General features: G+C 49.1%; 1 protein-coding gene across 3 annotated transcripts in view; it reads left to right on the top strand.

The window, feature by feature from the left end:
• ASAP1 (ArfGAP with SH3 domain, ankyrin repeat and PH domain 1) overlaps positions 1–22,636 on the top strand; it is a 339,203-nt gene that overhangs the window by 308,913 nt on the left and 7,654 nt on the right. For 2 of the 3 annotated variants that reach the window (XM_040625648.1, XM_008689378.2), the window contains exons 25-27: positions 9,076–9,246; positions 17,073–17,142; positions 19,359–19,417. In XM_040625648.1, the coding sequence (XP_040481582.1) occupies positions 9,076–9,246; positions 17,073–17,142; positions 19,359–19,417 (300 nt within the window). The remainder of the gene's footprint in view (positions 1–9,075; positions 9,247–17,072; positions 17,143–19,358; positions 19,418–22,636) is intronic. The other variant, XM_008689380.2, reaches the window with a different exon arrangement.

Here is a 22,636-nt window from a genome sequence, read left to right as displayed (position 1 = left end):
TTCCCTATCAGGGTAGCAATCAGATGAGACCATAGATTTCCCTTTCTGTACCCCAAAGAAGACCACAAAGAACCTCTAGACCAGATAAAACAATCAAAGAAAACTCTGGAAGGGTTCCTATCCCCTGATTGTGGTTACCAACATAATAGTGATGACCTGTCTAGACAGGGTGGGCCTGTATGTGTTCAGAGAACCTCCAGGTAACTGAGAATCTTGGAGAAGGTCTGAAAGGATACCAGCGTCCTGGGGACCAAGAGGCTGCCTCACCTTCCTCCACCCCTTTCTGTAATTTTATCTCAAGGGGCCACAGAAACCCATAAGATATTCTGTCTGACTCGATGCCAAGCATCTGTCTCCTGCCTTGAATAAATTCTAACTAGCGCTTTACCAGAGGCCCAGAAAACAAAGACCAAATGTATTAAGTGATCCAGCTGCAAGTGCTCAGAGGCTTGGCCATAGCAGCCGTGGTCAGCTACTTCCCCCAAGGCCCACCCCCCAAAATCCTGACACCGAGACTAAAAATCCCTCTCTACCAGAACCTGAGGGCTCTTCCAGGCTGCTCATAGTGGGACATCAGATGTGGAGAGACAGAAGCAGCACGGGCTCCCCTCGACTTTCTAAGGGCCTTGAGACGGGACCTGTGCCCTGCAGCTATGCTGGCTCGTGTGCCCTTACATTTGGAAAAGTGGTGATGTTTAGAATGGAGATCTTAGAAGACATTGTTGAAAAATCAGCTGACACTCTGTGCAGGGATAATTCTCCTCTGTTTTGTGGCCTTATGTGTTTTTCATTTCATTCTGTTGAACTGGTAGAACCATTTGCATGAAAACAAGGATGTCTTGAATCTGTCGTTTGGTTGCTCATTTTCCATGGAAGTTATGTCGAGGTCTCTTCTTACAGCAGTGGTCATTTCCATACTGTGAATTTAGGGCTTGGACGGATGGCAGCTTCCGGCGAGGCATAACAGACACTCAGGATAAAGTCCCCACTAATAAGAGGAGTACAGAGGGGGAAAGGGGAAGGAATTATTCTGAGTCAGCACAGGAATATTTTCAAGAATCTCCAGCTGCCTCATCAGAATGCAGGGAAGTTTGACCTAAATTGCCATCAAGCAAAGCCCCCTTGTGCTTAAGCAGGGCTCCAGTCAGAGTGGGGAGACTTGGCAGTTCAGCACCCCAAACTCACCACCCTTGAGCCTTAGACACATTTTTCTGCCTAACCTCTTCGGATGTGAAGTCCGGTGAGAGTCAGTGAAAGCTGTAAGATTAATTTAAATATGCAGACATTTCTCCCTTGTGATCAGCACCTGCACCCTCCCGCCCCCCACTTTACAGTTTGTTTGTTAAGACTTGAAATTCTTCAAGCTTGCCAAGATTGGTTTTCATCTTTAAGCAAAAAATTAATGTCCTAGAACCTGGATTTTAGAGAGCTGGAAGGATGCTGAAAGGTGATCACAGTCTGCTGCCCATTGTACAGCTAAGAAAACTGAGCCCAGGAAAGGTTGAGGAACTGATTTCAACCCACACAGTGGCTGTTAGAGGGTAGAAAGTAAAAATGGCCCTTAAGACCCCTCAAACCAGACCTTCTGGTTTCTTCTTCCCGCAAGTTGAGGAAGGTGCTTGATCACTTTCTTGCCTTCCGCGTGGTCTTGTCCTCAGGGTCCAGTGAGCCAGTATGTGGAGAAAGCATTTTGTAACAGGCAAAGCCCTGAAGTCCTGGGAGAGGCACCCCCGGGACTGTCAGGCTGTGGCCACAGATGTCTCTAGAACACGGAGGAACACGGGGAGCAGCATGGTGTCGCACGACCCGTCCTCCAGAGCAGGGGCTGGAGACAGACGCTGCGTGCTTGTGGTTGACTGGTTTGATTTAACTCTGTTTGTAAGTGACATTAAGCTGGAGAGCTGCGGTTTTCTCCTCTTGTACGATGCACATCTTTACCCAACAGCTACACAGACGGGGCCTGACACGGGATGGTTAATGAGGTGTATAGGAAGCATCTAGCTGAGCGCCCGGCACAGAGTCAGCGCCCCGGGAGGGCCCCGCTGCTGACACTGCAGCCACCGTAGCTCCTGGGCTCTAAAAAAGGCTCCTTTGGGGAGAAAAGGCACCAGGGTGATGTCCCCCCAGCCTCATGAATGAGCAAGTGCTCTGAAGCGAACTGCGTAATGCAGGCATCATGTACTCAAGGAAAGCATTTGTTAGGTAAATGAAGGATGAATGATAAATCTGGCCTCAGGAAGCTTACTTGACCTACTTAGAAGAACTAACTTTCCAAGCTTCAAGAAACAGGAACCGCGGGTACGTTAGTTACAGTTTCCTCCTGTCGGTGGAGTCAGACCATAGGATCTGGCATTAAGTAGCACCTGTGAGCATCAGGCGAGTACCCGGATGACTTCAGGCTGCGCTTCAGACACGTTTTCGGTGCCGTGGATTCCCGCTTCTGACCGGCTGCAGCCTTGGTGTGAGCCACCAGCAGGCGTGTGCACAGCAGCAGCGCGGTCCTGGCCGGCCGACGGCCCCAGGCAGTGCTTGCTCGTGGGTGCTCGTGTCACAGAGAGTGGCGAGCCTGGTGCCACCCCCCATCGGCTTAGGTGAGGAGGCAAAGGACCCTCATGAACCCCAGAGCGAAGCTGGAGCCGTCTGAGGCACACCGTCCGGAGAGCCACGCTGCTGGGCAAACCTCCCTTCCCCTTCCTCCAAGATGCCTCTGTCCCTGGCCCTCCCCGAGAGATGGGGCTCCTTCTAGGAACATGCTCATCCTCTCCCTGCCCTGGGCTCTTTTTAACATGAAGCTGATCTTGCTGAGCTCGGGGTCTTCGTGTGAAAAACAGGATTGGGTGTGTACCTTGCTGGCTGTCTGCTTAAAGACCATGAAATCATGTCTGTAGTGACTAGCACGTAGCAAGCATTCCACAGATAGGAATTTGTTTGATCCTACTGCATGCATTCGGTTTAAAAAATGTGCTGGGCCCTTGGGCATACAGTGAAGGAGGGAGAGAAAGCAGCGAGATGTGGCACGTGGGAGCGCAGAGGAGGGGTGAGGGCGTCTCCCTTTCACACTCCTGCAGCACAGGGGCTGCGAGGGAGCTGGCCTTGCAGCCGTGGCGTTGGAGTGGGCGCACTGTGTCCGTGCTTGCCGAATGAATAAACAACAGCAGGGTCAGTGGAGAGCATGTCCCAGAAATGCATGGCCAGAGATAGGAGGGGACTCTCCTAAAACTACTGCAGATAGTTGACTGGCCGGAAGTCTTTCTACAGAACGTGTGCAGCATTATGGCCGAACGGTTGTGTGAGGATGTTAGACGACATTTCTGCGGCTTTCATTCGAGGCCCATGGAAGTCATCAGAGAGGGCAGGGGGTGGTTGGAAGGGAGAAGGTGTCCTCAGGACACGAAGCTGCCACCATCAAGGTGCATTGCGGGATGATGGCAGCTGGCCTAGGAAATATTTTCCTAGTAGCAGCATTATTTCTATACTGATGACTTTACAGTTTTCCTGGGTTGGTTGGTTTGTTTGTTTTTTGGGTTTTTGTTTGTTTGTTTGTTTTTAGCCTCATAGGAAGATAACCATTTGAGTGGCTCTATATTGAAGTATCCCGTGGGCTGTCATCCCTGATCCATGTCAATTTTTTTTCTTTTTGGCCTATTTTTATCAGTCTCCCTGATCCTTTTTAAATCATGGCACAGCTGTCCCCTTGCACTGGCCATGTTGCAGGCCAAGAGCATGTCTGGGATTTTGGCCCTCAGGAGTGGCCCCTGGCACAGGCTCACTAAGCCACCCGACTGCCAGGTGTGAAAAGGGAAGCAGAGGGAACCGTGTTGTGCTTCTTGCATACGGAGATGTCTGAGTAGTTGTGAAAGAACCACCCTTAGGCCCTTGAATCCGGGCACTGTGCTGTTATTTCTTGGGGTCCTGGAAGGAGTTTGAAGGATGCGGACTAGCCCATGCTGCATGGTACGCAGCACGGTGTCACTCCTGCATCACCAGCCCTGCTGCTGACTCTGCGCGGCCTCCCTGCACTCCACTGCACCTTGCCGTGCCTCTGTTTCCCCATCTGAGTGCAGTGATAATAGTGCCTTCCTGCTACACACAGGACCCTTCTCAGCATAAATTCATTGTGTCTTTATCTACTTTTTTTTTTTTAAGATTTTATTTATTCTTCAGTAATCTCTACACCCGACATGGGGCTCAAACTCAACCCCGAGATCGAGTCTCAAGCCCCACTGACTAAGCCCACCTGGTGCCCCATTGATAACTTTCTAAAGTCACAAACTTTTCAGGTCTACACCGTGAAAGGCATTTGTTTTGTCCAGAGTTGTGTGTAGATGGAATTTCTGCTATTATCAATTTTTATCTGTGGCGTGGCATGTTTAGAATATGAACATTGTATTTCTATAAATAATGTTTTCAAAAATTGTCAAGACAGCTTTTAAAGCCATCTTCTGGGTCTTGTTTTTTTACTTAAAATTTCAAAGATATGCTTTTATTTGGCCTCCCAGCGTGGCAGACCTCTGGGTGTTCTGTTTTACTAAAAACCAAATGTACAAGGACAATGAAAAAGCATCCTCCTGAGTTCTCCTATGAATGATTTCCATAGATTTGTATTGTGTTCAGAATGTGCCAGGCACTGAGAGATGTGAAGACGACACGAATCTCATCCTGAGGGAGCTTTCAAGCCTTTGAAAGAAGAGAAAATCCAGCTATAATGCAACGTAGAGACTGTTGGGTGCCATTTAGCCTTCTGGAAGGTCACAGTTAACAGCAGTCATCCCAGGGCAAAGGGGATGGGTTAGAGAAGGCTCTGGATGAGGTTCCAGTTGGGCTGACCCTTCACCATGAGGTGCAGAGGGGAGGAGGGAGCACAGCTGGGCCCGAGTGTTCTGGCCAGGGAGGATGTAGGGCCATTCACAGGAGGAGAGCAGGGTACCATGAAGGATCAGCGCCCGGCCTTAAGTCACACAGAGCTGGACTCATGTGCTGTGAGTGGCCAGTTTCCTAAACTCTCTGAGCCTTGCGTCTCACCAGCCTACAAGTAGATGATCGTGACGGCAATGCTGCCTTACAAGGGGAGTTCTCAATCATGTGTCTAAACCTCTCCTTGGTGTTAGGTCAGGCGCATGGTAGCGCTACCGAATTTAGGGATGTAGAGGGAGATTTATGAAGCATGCTGATGGTGATTTTAGGAATGGATTTTTTTAAAAATATGTATTTCAGTGTACATGCATGGCTTTTCAGAAGGACAGGTTTTCCAGGCTAAGTAGATTCATTTCCTTGTTGTTGACGATTGAGTCCTATCTGATGAGGTTTCATTTAAACCACCTCTGTAGTCTGTGAATATATTATTTTCCCATGAGGGGGCTTTAGTGAACAGAGGAAACAGTCGTTCCTGGGCAGGTCTCAGGAAATAGCCACAGCCTTTTGTGAGTCCCAGTGGTTGGGCCCAGAGATATAGAACGAGGGCTTTGCAAACGGCCCCGAGTGAGCATAGCGGCTTCGAGATGGACAGTGACCTCACATGTGAGCTTCCTGAGCCCTGGTCACATGCTGGGCACACGTCTGAGGTATAGACCTCAGTTAAGGCCTTCCCGAACTGATGACACGGAGGTGCTCATGGCAGGGCAGCCCCCAGGAGTCCACTGGGCATCTCTGGAGCTGAAGACACAGCAGAACACCCAGACAGAGTGCCCGGGGGGCTCATGGGACTGTGGAACGAGGCACACCATCTTAGGAAGAGCTGAGGCTCACTGTCTCCTCTGAGAAGACCTTGTAATAATGTCATTCCCTCGGAGTTATTTATAGCAGCTCTGGAAGCTTTTTAGAGCCATATTTTTAAGAAAAAAGAAAGAAGATAATTGGACATAATAGTATTAGTGGCAAATGAAGAGTGGGGCGTTTTCTCTTATTCCCACAGGCCTTCACAGGCCGTCCAGGTCACCTCCAACCCTCCCCACCCTGTTAACCTTGCCTCCCACCCGTTTTTGTGTTCTATTTTGTTTTGTTTTAGCTTTCTTTCCTGTCAGAATTGCTTCCTTCCTAAGCCAGGACTTAGATTATTTTGCATAAAACATCCCCTTTAGTGGTTGAGACTAGTTACTAATTTTAAAAGTCTTCTGAGATCTTTAAATCTTTTTTTGTTGTTAAGCTTGTATGTGACAGAGCACAAGCAGGGCGAGCGGCAGAGGAAGAAACAGACCCCACTGAGCAGGGAGCCTGACATAAGGCTCGATCCCAGGACCCTGGGATCATGACCCGAGCCGAAGGCAGACACTTAACCAACTGAGCCACCCAGGCGCCCCTGAGATCTTTAAATCTTAAGAAAGTTTGAGTCTGCTTTTCCGGGACTTCGTATAGTGTTTTTCAGCCTTTTTTTAATTCACGCCCTACCAGCCAAGTTTTATACCTCCCTTTCTGTGGCTGCTATTACAAAACAGTAGGTGGGTCTGTGTATGTGTTTTCTGGCTATGAAATTACAGTATTGAATATTTCTTTTCAAACTTAACATGTCCCTGCTATTTCCCCCTATTTCTAGTGTTCGGTTGGTCACCCTCACTGAATCCCTTCTGTCTTAAAAAGCTAGACGTAACAGTTCATTCATCCGTTTATCCAATACTGTATTACTAAACACAGCTTACTCTACACCAGACCAGAAAAAAAATCCTGGCCCTGGTAGAATTATAGTCTGGTGGGGGAGACAGGCAGTAAACAGGGAAACAACAATCAGTATCTGATTACAGGTAAAGAAAGTAAAACAAAGGGATATAATCCTGCACAGAACACTGATCCCTTCATTTCTGAAATCCTAGCTCGGGAGGCTGAATTTTGCTCGGTTTGTGATTACAGGACGACTCTGTGGTTGAATCATGCCTGAAATCAGGTACACATTCAACTTTGCTCAGAGGCACAGCCCAGTTAGTGCCTCCTTGTCTTTGGCAATTTTTGTTTCCAGGCAGGATTTGGAACAGATGCAATGACTTCTAGATGCACTGCCTCAGAAGATCCCTAGGTGGCGATAAAGATGAAAGTGCTGGAGAATTGCATCATTGTCTAGTCTCTGTTCTCCATGTACTTCCAAGAGAAAAGTACACTTCCTAATACTGAGCATTGGCTGTTGTTGTCAGTGTTGTTTTCCCCCTGTGCCCAACGCACAGAGCCCAGTCCTGGCTTTCAGGAACGGCAGCGTGAGACAGGCGAGCCCGTGCCAGTCCCAGAGACCTGCACTGTCGGCTCCACACCCCTTGGCAGTGAAACCTTACACACTCCAAACTCCTGCTTTCCTGACTGCAGAAGGGGGCAATAATGAAAAATCAAGGAGAATAGTTTATATGAACACCTTGTGTTTTTTTTTAAGATTTTATTCATTTATTTTAGAGCGCGCGTGCGTGCGTGAGCAGGGGGAAGAGCAGAGGGCGGAGGGATAATCTACAGCAGACCCCCGTGCTGAGCGCAGAGCCCAGTGCAGGGCTCTATCTCACAACCCCGAGATCACAACCTGAGCCCAAGCCACGAGGTAGATGCTCAACGGACTGAGCCACCCAGGCACCCCACGAACACATTTTGAAAAGTACAAATCATTACACAATTGCAAGGCTATAGTAACAGTGGCCTTATTGTTATGAAATCACTTCTGAAACTGCAGGGCTGGTACCAATAACCAGGTGCTGACTTGGAGTAACAGTAAGGCTTCTATCAGGTATCACGTCAGTAGGACAGAGAGGGTAACCTGTAGAGCTCAGTCCATTGTATCCAAAAACAGATGATGATCTTACTGAGACTGTCAGTATTGACTTCCAGGACGAGACTGTCTCTGAGAATCACTGAGGTTAAGTCAGTGCTGGTGCTGCCCAGGAGTCGGTAATGCGAAATATAAGGCTTATTTTACCAAGGAAGGAAGCCAGCAGTAATTAAGCTTTTCTTTTAATACACAGAATATAAAAAGCTCTTTTGGAGCCTTTCTGGACCACCAGGTATCTACTATCCTGTGTTAAAAATTTGGTGTGGCGGTGTTCTTAGTTATTTTTGGTTTCTTTCCTTTTTCTTTTTCTTTTTTCGTTAACTGCTTGTAGAAACAGTTGTCCATGAACATAGTTACACCGTGTACCTGGGAATGCTCCATAAAGAGATGGTTGCCACGGTGCCCAGCATACAGTGCGTGGCACCCACCAGCCACTTCAATGTCACTTTGAATAAACAAAACTAATACCATAATACTAATCCCATAACCAATCTTGAAAACAAACTCCATTTTTCTAAAAAACATTAGGTCAAAAAAGTCAGGTTTTGCAGTAGTGGTTTTGTGTGTGTGTGTGTGTGTGTGTGGAATATTAATCATTACTGCCATCCTGTCTTTACCTCTGGAGAAAGTAGAGTCTTTTTTTTAAATCTATAGAAATCAATGCCTAATCTATGTAACTTATTCAGGCTTCCAATAGGTGGTTTATGATTTCTAGAACAACTCAGAATTGAAGGAAAAAAGAGTTTTTGAATTTCTCTTTTTTCCAAGTAATTCTTTACATTGGATCCTTCATTCTAGATAAAAGTTATTAAAAAAAAAAAAACACACACTAAACTTCAGGCAAAGATTACTGACTAAAGGAAAAAGTTGTAGTGGACAGAAAAATCCTCTTCTGTGAACATTTCCATGTCTTACCCTGTGGCCCCCTGAAGGATTAGCCTATACTCTGTTCTTTCTCCATTGATTTTGTTGGCAGTGCTGTGTGCCTTCTTCCTCAGTAGATTTTGTGATGGTCCCACCAAGTTACTCATTTAAAATGTATGTTTTATTTTTCCCTTGGTGCCTAAATGAGGATCTAAACCCACTCGCATTCCATGGGATTGGCATTTCCTTAAAAGCACACACCTCCCTTTCTTTTCTTGTGATTATTTTTTTTAGAATTTCACCAGCAATTTTGAAACCCCTGTTTGTGGATAAAACCGCCTGTTGATGGAATTGGCCATACCCAGCTTTGCGCTTTGCTGTGTACCATACCACATTGGGTGTGTGGAAGTAACTGCATACTGGCTGTTCTGTCTGTGAGACTGGGATTAACCTTCCTGCCCCATTCGATTCCTTTCTAGGTCCAACTGGCCCACCTTCAACACTCCCTCTAAGCACCCAGACCTCTAGTGGCAGCTCCACCCTGTCCAAGAAGAGGCCTCCTCCCCCACCACCCGGACACAAGAGAACCCTATCCGACCCTCCCAGCCCACTACCTCACGGGCCCCCAAACAAAGGCGCAGTTCCTTGGGGTAAGTCATCCTAAAAGTCAGGGCCAGCGCTGCCGCGCATGGGGCAGAGTGGGCAGTGGACACTTAGCATATTCAGCGAACGGGCCAGACTGCACACACGCCGGTTGAGGGCTTGGATACACACGGGTGTGATTGTACTCAAGGCCAAGCAAAATCTTGGAAGATATTTAGGATCATTGAAAGACCAGAGCAGTACTCAAGTGCTGAGCGTTTCCTGTGCACCAGATACTGTGCTCGTAAATCTCTTTCACTTACAGTAGCAGCTCTGTGCAGTGGGTATCGTCAGCCTCATTTACAGATGAGGAAACAGAGACTCAGAAAAGCAAAGTCATCCATTCTCACAACAGCCAGAATATAAATCAAAAGGTTTTCTCAACATATAAATCAGACACAGTCACTTCTTGCCTTTAAAGCTTTCCTGGTGTGCATCAGGGTGAACGCCAGTCCCTTGGCCCAGGACCTAGGGGGCCCTGCAGGGTGGAGGGGCTGACCTTCCAGCACCCGCCCTCTGCTCATGCCGCACAGCCTCTTCACTGCTCAGGCACACCGGGCTCTCCCTCCTGAGGCTGCTCCACTCCCTGCAGCTGTGTCCTGCGCCGTCCTTCTCAGCTTCAACGTTTGTCTCCCGACCCCCTCTCTAAAGGAGCACCCCCCCTTTCCTTCAGAGCACCTTATCACCGTGGATTAGTACTCTGTGTTTGGCTTCTTGGTCTCTCTAGAATGTAAGCTCCACCAGAGCAGGGACTCTGTCTTCTCTTTTGTGTTTGCAGGGCCTAGCATCGAGCCCGCATGTTAGTAGGTCCTCTGTAATCACTTGACGATGAGTAAATGTGCACAGAGTCAGTTAGCGACATTGACTGCAGACAGATTTATATCCACAAGGCACACGATTTCCACCTTTCCTACCTTTTTAGTTCCCCAGAACTCCTCGCTAGCCCACCAGCAATGTAAGTCAAGAACCAGGAGTCTCCCCAGTGCCCAGCGAGGTCGGGCCCCTGACAGGCATGGAGAGAAGGAGAAGCTTCACGGGAGGAGCACGCTCGTTCGCATGCGTCACCTCCTTCTGCCCATGAGTTTCACTGTGGCTTCTTTTTCCTTGGGTTTCTGATCGTAACTGATAGGTAATTCAGCTGATTGCATTACAGGGCCTCTTCAAAAGCCTGTACTTAGGTGTTGTGAATCTTTGGAGTTTTGGGAAAAAGCCATACTCACCCGTATACAGGTTCACACACGTCTGTCATCCGGCCGCAGTGCCCCAGTGCCACAGTGTGCGTGCAAACGTGTCTGTGTGGTTGGCCATTCATTCTGCATTGTCTGTGCTGTCGTGTGGGCCTTCTCAACTCATCTGCTCAGGGAGCCCACGACCTCGTAAGGGAGACAGGCAAGCCAGTGAGCAAGTGTTCTTGCCCGTTAGGACTGACATGTTAACAGAGTGCTGTGGAAATGCTGAGAAATGGTGTCAAGACTACTGGGGAGGCTATGCAGAGGATGAGACATTTGTGGAGGGCAGTCTTACCAGGGAAGAGCAGTGGGGGTACCAGCACACACACACACACCGGCATGTTACGTGTGTCCTTGACATGTCTGCGGTTGCTATCCCGGCCCTTCAGGTGTCCCCAGATTTCATCCAAGAGGACTTTCCAAACCCAAATAACATCCCACTGAAGGTCACACCCGTGCAGATCTTCATAGCACAAATCATAAGCTCACCTTCTTTTCCCAGTTTCACTAAACGTTGATCCTGTTGTTAATCGATTTTTATTTCTGTGTCAAGTGGATAGTGCCTGTATTTGCCCTATAGGCTCAGTCGGTCCACAAGTCATTTTACAAAATTTCTGTTTTCTGGCTTAGGAATCACTTTCTTAGATTTCATTCCCATCACTCAGCAGTAGGACTAGTAGCTGCTGGTCTTTGTTTTATTTTTTGTTTTTGTGGGCAAGGGGCATTTTTCATTAAGAAACAAAGGCACCACTCTGCGAGAGTTCATGCCACCAACAGGGAGCCTTTCGAAGACATGGGTCCCAAGCCATCTGCTGGCAGCTCTCCCCACCGAGAGCCTCCTACCTATCACCAGCCGTGAGGGACAAAAACCAGAATCTGTTTGTGGTATAGTGACAATTCTGCATGCCACAGACTTGGTATCACTCACAGACAACCCTGAATAGTAATTCTGAGACTGTCAGGGCCATTCTTTCTAAGTTGGTATGTGCGCACCTGTGTGAGATATACTTAAAGGCCTGGTCTCTCCCTACCTCTCTCCCGCTGACGTGGTGTTCCAGAAGCTGGGAGCGGGATCCAGACTACTGATAAAACACACGCGGGATCTGTCTCCTCGGCAACATTTATGATACCTACAGCTTCCCTCTGTGGACCCATAGTTAGGATCTGGGCCCAGGGAGTGGGTACCAGCATGAGGGGATGCGACAGGCACAGCCTCTTGGCTCTCCCCACAACATGCCTGCCACACAGATATGCCGGGTTCCCAAACCACATTCTTTCCTCTAAGATGTGGGCCTTTGCTCCTTATATGCCTCAGCCTGGAATATTCTACTCATTTGTGTTAATGCTTCATCATCCTTCAAGATCTGCACTCCAGGGACCTGTTCAAGGGGCCTTCCTAGCCTAGCCACCATCCCACTCCCAGTCTGGCCCCTCTGGCACGGGGTTACCACGGTGGTTCTGTGTGCACCTCTTTCCCAGGGCATTCAGAGCTCCTTACAAGGGCATGTGCTGTTTCTGTCTCAGCACCGTGCTCCAGTGTGGACCCTGTGCCATACCCGGATTCTGATCCATCCTTACCACTTGGTAGCCCAGTGGCTTCAGTGATTATTTTTTAATTGTTCCATACCTGTTTCTCCAGCTATAAAATGGGGCTCAGGTAGTAGTACTTATCTAATTTTTTTTTCAGTTTTATTTAAGTAATCTCTACACCCAATGTGGGGCTCAAACTCACAACCCCCGAGATCAAGAGCTGCACGTTCCCCCGACTAAGCCAGCCAGGTGCCTGGGTACTTAATCTAACTCTTAACCACAGTTCCGCAAAATAGGAAATGCTGGGACCTTGGCTTTCAGGACACTGAGACACAGGAAACTGAAGTCACCTGCCCACGTTCTCACAGCTGGTACTTGGGGAGCCAGAATCCATCACCAGCCTGTGTGGCTGAGAGAGCCTGCACTCCTCCCCCTCCCCGTGCTCCGAGGTGTTCTGCACATGAGGGCTCATGATTCCTTGGCCACTCCCCATGTCCGCAGTTGTTTCTTTGCCCACAAAACAAAGATGGGAGAAGGTAGCTGGGTAGGAAGGTACCCTCCGCCTGGCTGTGCCTCCTCGTCCATCTGCAGCATGGAGCCCTGGTGTGCAGGGAAGGCCACTCCAGGCTCTCTCCCTGCCAGCACCAGTGTCCACGGCACCCGAAATAACCCAGGCATCCCATTACTGAAGTCCTGCTCTTATGATGAATTCAGCCATCTGTCTCAGGAGACTGCTAATGCAGGCTTTTGATGAGAAAACAGATAGGCTTATGGGCAGATCTGGGTTGTATGGGGACTTTGATTTTTCAAGTGCCATGTCATTAAACCTCACCTCTTTTGGAAATACATAATTTGTTTATAACCTACTTTTATAATAGGCCAACACATATTTTAACACAATTTAAGTAAAATTAATTAAGAAATGAGGGCAAAGGGAGAATAAAGGTAACAAAGTAAAAGTCCAGGAGTGTGATCTCTTCACAAAATGTGTAATGTAAAATCACATACAATGGCTGGAAATAGACCACAGACTTGACACTGAGGTTCTTACAGGCAGGAGCAAAGAAAAAATACAGCTAATTATCCAGTTTGTGGTAGCCATAAGATTAACCCTGTTCTCACACTTGAAAGTCTTGTAAAATTAATACCTAAGAGCATCTCACCCCAGGACCTCCATCCTTTGGCAGGTATTCAGAGAAGTCTCAACAGCACACATCATGGGCAACTGTAACATGCACTAAAAGAACATTCTGGAAGCCCAGGTTCTGAACTGGGTTCTACCAGTCCCAGGCTACATGACCTCTGGCAATCGCTGACATTCCTTATCTTTGGTCACTGGGATTTAAAATTGTATAAGGTATATTTTATTGGGAGCAAATAATAGATGAAAACTGTGCTACAGATTGGTTCACTTCTGTTCCGAGGCCAGAACTTCAGGTGAAAGACTCAGCATTTGAAACGTCTGATCCAAGGCATACACATCCACTCAGTGCCACAGTGTTGGTTTGTAAAAGAGCCTCTGGATGGAAATGTCTCCTTCTTCCCTTTTCTTGGGTTTCCCAATATATTTTCACGTCAGCTCCCCGCCCCCATTGTGCATGCTTATCTAGAAATGATTAACGGCTACTACCATTTGTAGAGTATTTTCCATGTACCAGGTGCCGTGCAGTTGTTCACCCGTCATTGTATTCAGCCATCAAGCCGTCCTGTGCGATGGAGACTGTCATGTCTGCATTTTATCATTGAGGAAATTGAAGCACAGAGCAGTCAAATGCTTGTATAGAATCACACATCCAGTCGCTTCAGAGCTGGTGTATGAATCCACTTCAGACTCCAAGGCTCATGTATTTATCCACTATTCCAGCAGACTCCTGGAGCCTGTGTGTCATTCACTGCTGGGTCAGTGTCCTCCTCTCTCTCCACACACTCTTGGCCTGACATTTCTGACCCTGAGTCTTGGCCACAACTTCTTCACCTGCTGGCCCAGCCTCTGTCTCACACACATCTTTTGTACACAAGAGCCCTGCTCCAAATTGCAAGAAGAGAGAAAAAGGGATTGAACTGCTTCCATGTTTTTACTCCTCCCTTGAATGCTACCCTTTTTTCAGAAACGTCTCTAAGTCACACTTTCCTTTCCAGGCATGGCACGTGCCTTTGCCTAGCCATGAGATTGATGGGATTCCCATCTGCCAGCCACAGAGGCCTTCCCCCAGGTGGGGGGAAAGGAAGCTGTGGGCAGAGAAGCAGATGAGTCAGTGCTGTGGGCCCTGACTTCATTCCTCAGGAACCTAGTGGCTGCTGTGTGCCAGAGACTGGGCTAGCAAGTGAGCTTACAAAATGACCAGGGCACAGCCCTTGCCTTGGAGAGGCTCACTCAGTGAGTAAATCATCATCATTTCTGTTACATTCCCTCCGAGGACTGTGAGTAATAATTTCCATTTGTGTCCTGCTCCCTGTGGCCCAGCATTGTGCTCTGCACTCCATTGATCTTTCGTGATGCTCATACCCATCTGGTGGAGAAGATACTGTTTTGTTCCCATTTTATAGATGAGGGGACTGAGGCTTAGTAGAAAAAGCAATGTAGTCCAGACTCATACCCACAGGGCGATGGTAGGGCTGGAGTTCAAAACCAGGCTTGTCTGGCTCCGAAATCTGCACCCTTAGCCACTGCTCTATGATGAATGGTTGTAGGCTAACAGGAAGGAGGGAGTGGTCAAGTCCAGCTGGGGAAGATTTCCCAGAAGTTGATTTTGGGGAGAGACTTTGCAGGTTGCACAGCGGTATACCACGAGTGGGACAGGTTTCGTGTTGCAGAGAGAAGGGACAGAGGGCCTAAGGTAGGGAGGCAGAGAAACACAGTGTCTTTGTAGATGGAGAGCCACCTCGAGTGGCCAGAGAGCAGGGTTAAGGGAGGACACGGACATTTGGGCTGCAGTGTCAGGCCGCAGATCCTGGTGCGATGGCTCGTCTGTGTGACAGCAGAGTGGGGTGGCCACAAGCAGAGCGAGGGGCCCTGTGCAGCCCAAACGGCCTCATAGTCCATCCCACACGTAAGAGGGTTAAGAATCACTGCTTTGGAATGTTTTCTACCTGGTAAGGAAATTAACAGATGCAGTGGTTTACCCTAACATAGAACTTTCTTTGACACTTTGATTGTTACGGCTCATTGAAGTCTCAGATGTAAGATGTGAGAGTCAGTCCTAAAGACTCACAATAAACACTGTGCTGAAAAGAAATGCCTACCCTGGACGGCATTCACAGCTTGAAGGATTCCCTGGGAGGCTGTCCAAGGAGTCCTTCAGTACCAGTGATGGCTCGTGAAAATGTACCGATGGTTGGAAGGAGTGTCTTATTAAAGTAAAGCTATACTGAAAATCATCAGCCCTGGTAACACCAGTTTAGCTAGTTTCTTCCTGCAGCCGTGTCCTAGAGTTACAGAAAGTTCTATCCAGGAGGCCCCATCTTAGCCCTCCGCCAGCCTCTCCCTATGCAGGAGGTTTGGTGGGACGAGCAGTGATAGAGGGCTGGTTAGTACAGATCCTGGAGGCGGGCTGCTCGGCTCTGTATCCCAGCTCTCACTCCTACCAGCTACTTGACCTTGGGCTTAGCTGTACCACTTTGTGTGTTTCTTCATACACAGCATGGAGGGTAATTGTATTACATATGTCATGGACCTAATTCCAGTGATGTACTTACCCTGTACCTCACTCCTAGTAAATGCTCAGTGAATGGTGGTCACTATTATTGATGTTACCATCGGGGCATCAGGACGGGTAGTGACAACCTTGTAGACCCGCGGCCAGGTCTTCCGGGTAGATCAGGTAGCCATGTGACCTGCAACCACCGGTACACTTAACCTGTTTCTTCATCTTTAAAATGAGGATGATGACACCAGCTCTTCCTGCTATGAGGAGAAGCGCTTGGGCAGCCGTAAGCACCATGGAGCACGCATACCACGTAGGGCTCAGAGCTCAATGCTTTGGCCAGTCCTGTCCTCTGCACCTGCCCTCCTGTTTCTGATTCTCGTCAGCCAGCCCCTTCCCTGCGGCCCTTTGGGGAGCCTGTGCGTGTCTAGGCAGGGGAGGAAGGGGCACACCTGGCCTTTGCACAGCAGTCTTTGGAAGGGCGGGCAAGGACATGAGCTAGAGCCCCACAGACAGCTGTGCCCCTGCAGGGTCCAGGGATTCCTCCTGGGCGCCTGGCAGCTTGGGGCTCTGTGCTCCTCCCACCGTGGGATGGGTCACACGAGAGTTATTCTCACCAGTCTTTCTGCATTCTCCCAGACAAAGAGCACATATGTGGTTTTGCTGCCCCCCCATTAGAAAGTGCTTCACTGTTCAGGTGGCCCGTCCCCCAAAGAGGACCTTTCCTGCTCCTCTTACCAGTGAGGTTTTTGACACCGTTTCCTTGTCATAGCACCCCACCCTGTTCACCGTTCATCTCGTTGCACATGAGCAGTCTAGTTTGTACACGTGCATCGCCCAGGCCGGATCAGAAACTCGGCAGAGCAGGGACATTTGATTTGCTTTCGTGCCCCCTGCTCTGCACCCATGCCTTACACCTAGTGGGTGCTTCATAAGTGCTAATGTCTGAGTGAATAATGACAAGAGTGACTGAGCGTCCTGGCCCGCGGACGGCCAGTTATCACCACCCTGCTGCATAGCGTCCACACACACACGCACACAGTTTGTGAGTTGCGTGTTCTGAGTCTGGCTCCCAGGGCTGGTCTCCTGAATTTGAGGTTTTACTCTTCTTTCCCTGCGCCCAAGCTAAGGACAAGATCCTGAGCCAAGGGGACATCCCGAAGCCCTATGATCTTACAGGCCTTGCCGGGGGGCGGGCTGCTCATCTTTTCAACATAGTCCTTGAATAGAAAAAAAACAAAACAAAAACCACACTGTGAGAGCCCAAACTGGTGCTTAGTTTTGTTGTGAAGTTACAAATGCATACTGTTCTAGCTCCAGACTTTCCAGTTCCTGTTTGGAACCAGAGGGGTGCCTGTCCGCCAAGTCCTAAGTCCCCTTATTCCATTTCCCTGTCTGAAGATGCAGCTTGACCTCTGATTTTCCCCGTAGGTAACGATGTGGGTCCATCATCATCTAGTAAGACTGCAAATAAGTTTGAGGGACTGTCTCAGCAATCAAGGTAAGCTGCCTTCACGTTTCTCCCTCAGCTGGGGTCACAGTTCACTGTTTGGAATTCTAGAAATGTGTGTTGGTGGCGGTCTGCTCAAAGTGTGGCCCGCCAGCTGGTGCTGACCGTGAGGAGAAACTACACATACACTGTCAGTATGCACCCGTCCCTCGGGACTGGCCGTGACAAGCCGCTGTCTCCCGGTGCGTCGGCAGGCCGGGCTGTCCGTGGCATGGCTCTCTCCTCCATCCAGGTTCCCGGTGGGGACAGGCCTCACTTCCCTCATGTCACAGAGTCTCCCAGAACGAGGCTGTATTTTTAATTTTTTAATTAAGTAGCTTTGTTACTTTCCCTCTTGACTCCTTTTTGCAGACTTGGGAATGAAAAGTCCTCAGGGACATCTGACAGCCCAGAGATTTTCAGACATAAAAATAGGACTCTTTCCAAGTGCCCGGTTTGTAAGATTTTCTTAGGCTAGGCTAAAAGCAGCATCTCTTCCTTCCCTCCTTTCACGGAAACGGGATACTTTGGAAGATTTTCTGTAGGCAACATTTATCCAATCCCAACGCAGAGTTTTCTCTAGAGGCCGGATCTGAGATAAAGGCACAAAGAGCCACTTCCAGTCCCAAAACCTCAGGGAGACGGAGTCAGCTGGTGTGCGGGGGTTGCTTCCCAGAGTTTATCAAAGACAAAACAAAGTCCTCATTTATTTTAATGCCACTGTCCTATTTAGTCTTTATGACTTTGTCAGATAAGCCGATTACTCTTTCCTCCGTTGTATAGATGAGGGAACAGCCCTGAGAGCTTGAGAGGTTAAGTGGTGGCAGATGTCAGAGCTGGACTCAACCCAGTTGCCCTCCAGACTCCATGTCCTGTTGTCCCCTCCCCTCGAGTCCTGCCCATCATTCCCACTCCATCCCCCACCTGGCTCTGGGGGACTCAGACTGCAGTTCCGGGATCTTCTCCCAGAGGGGGAGAGTGTCTGATACATGGAGAGTGCCCACAGAATGCTTTTGAAACAGAATCAAGCCACATGCACACAGCGGCAGCCTCGTGTTCGTTTGCAGAGGAAGCAGCCCAGGCCCACGGGCGTTCAGTGTTGACCCAGGGCCTTGGTCAGGAATCACCATCGTGCTCACGTCTATAATCGGCCGGTGTGCTTCCCTGAGAACATTCCAAGGCCGGACGTGAGAAACACACGCTCCAGAGGGGTTCACTGTTTGCAGATTCGCAGGGATGTTATGTCTATAGCCCAGGGGCAGTAGGATCTCACGAGAGCTGAGGAGAGAGTGGTTAGGAGGTGACAGCATGTGCATTTCATCTTCTTCTTTGACTCTGTTTTGTTTGTTTGGTTTGTCTTTCCCTGTTCCTTTAAATGCAGTTGGGAAAGAAAGAGGGGAAAGCCAATTCCTGGGACATCGTAGGATAGAAGAGGACAGATGAGAGATTCAGAGGGGCTCTTGGCACGGAGGACTCCAGTGCTCGGCTGCTGTTCCTCCTTGGGGCCGTAGGGCCCTGGCGTCCTCTGAGAATAGCTCCAGCCTCTTGCTGAAGGAGCACCGTGGATGCCAGCTCACATGAGCCGCCCACTGCCCTGGCGTTTCGGTGGTGGCAGGGGCGTGGGGAGGAACACTGGATTATGCAGACCCCACAGGGTGGACTTCTGTTCCTGAGACTTGGGTGTTCTTCCCTACTTGTTTTGGAAGTGCTCCCAGAGGAGGGAAAGTCAGAGAGCCTGGAGGTCTGAGACCCAAGCTGTCTGCTCTGGTGCCGCTGCGTTGAACAGAGCGAGATCTCCTTTTATAGTTCCTCTCCTGGCCAGCCTTGGGACCCTCTGCTGAAACTCCCCAGACTTCGGTGTCCTCCCCTGGAAGTGAGGATGGCAAGAGTTAGGGTGAGAGATCGTATCTCACGAGGAGACGGACTTCCTTGTGGTCCCCCGGGGTCGTGCTCCACCGGGCGCTCAGACGTCACCTCTGAGGACAGTTTCCAGGGGAGGAGGTGGTGGCTTTATCGTTCTCATAGTTGGCCTGTTCACTCTTTTCTGGGTCCTCCCCAGCCAGGCAAATTTTGAATTGTGGAAAACAGACTGTAATCTTTTGTTAAAGAAATTTTGAAAGGGTTTTTAGAGAATTCACTTAGCATAACTCAATAATTTCATTGAATATTAGATCACTAATGATATTACAGCATTTTGAGATCTTAAATGATTCTTATTTATTAATTAGCACCAGCTCTGCAAAGACTGCCCTTGGTCCAAGAGTTCTTCCTAAACTACCTCAGAAAGGTAAGATTTCTTTTTCTTGTGTTCACATGATTAGACTGTCGTGGTGCCCTCCACGGGGACAGCTGTCTCTGTCTCTTTAGTTCATGGCTTGATCCCAGATGCCCAAAGCAGCACCTGGCATGTAGTAGGTGCCCAATAAATATTTGTTCAATAAAGAAAGATATTTATAAACTGAGTTTTTGTGATTAGCAAAACACCATACTTTTCCAAAAAAACCACAGTCCTTTTCTAGAAGATATGTTATCATCCCTGGGCCTGGGGATACCATTCCTTCTCCTCTTGCAAACACAGCAGTGAGACCTGGGAACCAGTACCAGCTCTGCCACTCACTCGCCGTGTGGCCTGGGCAGGGGACTCGGAACCTTCCCGAAGCCTCAGATTCCTCACCCATAAAGGTGGCCAAGAATACCTGCTTCATGAAGTTTTGTAAGGACGAAATGAGATCATGCTTCAGAAAGCCCCTCGCTTTCTGTGGCACAGAAATCCTTCCCTGGATGGCATCCATCATGCAAAGTAGAGATGCTCGTGCTCTGAGAAGTACAAGAAAGCAGTGTCTATAAATGCAGCTTCCCTGCCAAGTAGAGACACTCGGTTCTTTGACCAAGTCTTCCTTCATCCTGATCAAGCTTTTCATCCGTAGGACCAGCATGTCCGCTGTCGTATCTGCTCCCTCTTCTTTGTCGCCCCTCCAGCTTGGGAGCTGAGAACACCCACGGACGCTTTGGTTCATCCTGTCCACCCTTACTTAGGCCTGCAAGGCCAGAGGGTCCACGTTAGGTGCAGACGGAGGCTCAGAGGGCTCGTGGTGCTCCGTAGATTTCAGGAAGACCTTTGACCGCTGAAGTCACAGTTCAGGGAGTCGTGGTAGAAAGCTCTCTCCCGAGGTCTTTGGGAAACTGGGCTCCTGTGTAGTACAATCAAAGTCCCAGGGGGCTGCCAGTTCATTCTCCATGGAACACAGAGGGAGCTTCCCCCAGATTTACTGAGTCTTTAAAATCGCAAGTCATTGTCTTCTTTTAACCTCTACCCGAAGGGCTGTTGTGATCCCAGAGCAGTTTGAGGTGTTCCCACCTGTCTATGATCTGCCCCTGATTTAGCCCTGTGCTCTTTCCCCATCGATCGCACGCTACCACTGATTCCTTCCACCTCCCTGTCCAGCTCCCTTCTTCTTGCTCCCAAACTGCAGCAATTCTTAGCCCCACTGCCCCCACCCATGGCCACAGCCACTTTCTCACCATCCCACGTCCCCTTCTGAGCCAACATCATCTCTCCTAACGCTCCTCCTCCTCTCCCACACCCCTCCCGTGCTGATTCTGCTTGCTTGACCACCTGCACGTGCTGGAGAAGTAGTCAGGAGGGCAACTCCTCTCTGCTTCCTGACTGCTGAGCTCACGCGGTCCTGAGACTGCCTGGCACCCTCCATCTACAGGATCCCCTGACTCGCCACTGCCCTAGCCCTCCTCTCCTTCACAGCTTCTCTGCTCTCCTCGAAACGACTTCGCGTCTGTGTTCTCAGTGGACAGGACATGAGCCCCCCCATTGCTATATGCCCCTGCTGGCGTGCCTGTGGCACCCAGGAAGTGGCCCGTCATGTCCTCAGATGGACCCCGTGCTTCTGCACCAGCCCCGCCCCTCCCTGACTCCGGGATCACGCCCTTCACGTGCCCCTCCTTTTTAGTGCCGTTCACCCTGAGCCGTTCCGCCAGAAGCCAGCATCCCAGCCAGACCTCCTCCCTCCAACCACCGCCTCATTATGCTGCTCCAGTTCTTTTCTCTTGTTGTCCTTTTTACTGGTTTTGAATTTGCCCATGATAAACATAGACAAAAATATTGTAAAACACAGAGCAGTGTAACGCAGCCCTCTCCACCTCACCCCCAGATGTTCATCACCCACCTGCACAACGATCAGTTCCTACCTGAGCTTGTTCCATCCGTTTCCCGCCCCCCGTCGGTCTGTAGCAGACGTGGACCGCATACCACTTCCACACGCTCCACACCGTCACCACGTCTCAGACGCTTCATCAGATTTTTTAAAATCCTGAATTTCTTAATACCTTCAAATACCCAGTTTACATTTCTGATGGTCCCATAAATAACTTTTTTTTTTCTTCAGCAAATTGTTTGTTCAAATCAAGATTGAATGAAGTAGGGTCCAGTTGACTGGACAGTTGACTGGTTGGCCTTTTACGTTTCTTAGGCTAAAGGTCTTCCTGCGTCTCTCCCCCTTTCTAACACATAACGTTGAAGGAGCTGGGTTATTCGTTCTAGATTTTTCCAGTTTGGATTTTGTATCCCCATGCGGTTGTTAAACATGTTCTGTGTCCTCCGCATCTCCTGTCAGTCGGAAGTTGGGTCCTGAGACCCCATCAGACACAAGCTCAGGCTTTGGCAGAACTGCTTCCTGGGTGGTGGTGTGTTCTCCTATCAAGAGGTGGATGCCGACTGATGGTCTCTCTTAGTGTGAAATGTGCAGCTGTTCACGCTCAGAGCCCAGATCGTTCATCCATCCCGTGTGAGAAGCGCTGCACGAGGCCACTGGCCGGGGCTCGAGTCCGGCCTGGCTTACACCGCTGTCTGCCGTTGGCAACGCCTATGGTTGGGATCTGGACCAGAAGTTTGCAGGCTTTTTCTCCCTCTGCCTCCTCTTCTTCAGTTATGTTCTCCGAAGCCATTCTCAGAAGTAGAATGATCATGGCCAAGGGAAAAGCGTTTTAGTAGCCTGTACTCTGGGTGGTGTTGCCTTTCAAAGGAGCCGTATCCCCTTGCCTTCCGCCCAGTCCTGCCTGCGCACCCCAGCTACACCATCACCTCCCGGGTTTTTGCAAGGAGTGGGGGTCGGGCTGGAAATTCCCATCCTCTCTTGCTCTTAATGGGCCTCGCTCCAGCGGTGCCCTCTCTGTGGTCCAGTTTTGGGGAAAAGTTTGCTTGTCAGCGCTTCAGAGTTAAAGCAGTTCAGAAAGGACTTTTAAATGGAGAGGGGAAAACATAAAACCAGCTTGGAAATAAAATAACCAGAAGCTGGGCAAGATTCCCTAGAAGAAAATCTCTTCTCTTATTTTGTTTCTAACTATTGTAAAACCACGTGTATTCATTCTAGGAGATTTAAAAAAATACAGACAAAGAGAAGAAAAATACAAACCACCCACCATCTCATATCACCCAACATACGTAATTTGATATATCCTTTCTACTGTGTTTTTTTTGTTTTAGGTTTCAATT

Source organism: Ursus maritimus, unplaced genomic scaffold (assembly GCF_017311325.1).
Source record: "Ursus maritimus isolate PB19 unplaced genomic scaffold, ASM1731132v1 scaffold_9, whole genome shotgun sequence".
NCBI lineage: Eukaryota > Metazoa > Chordata > Mammalia > Carnivora > Ursidae > Ursus > Ursus maritimus.
Note: the sequence above shows the minus strand (reverse complement) of the source record. Positions and strands in the feature narration are given on the sequence as shown.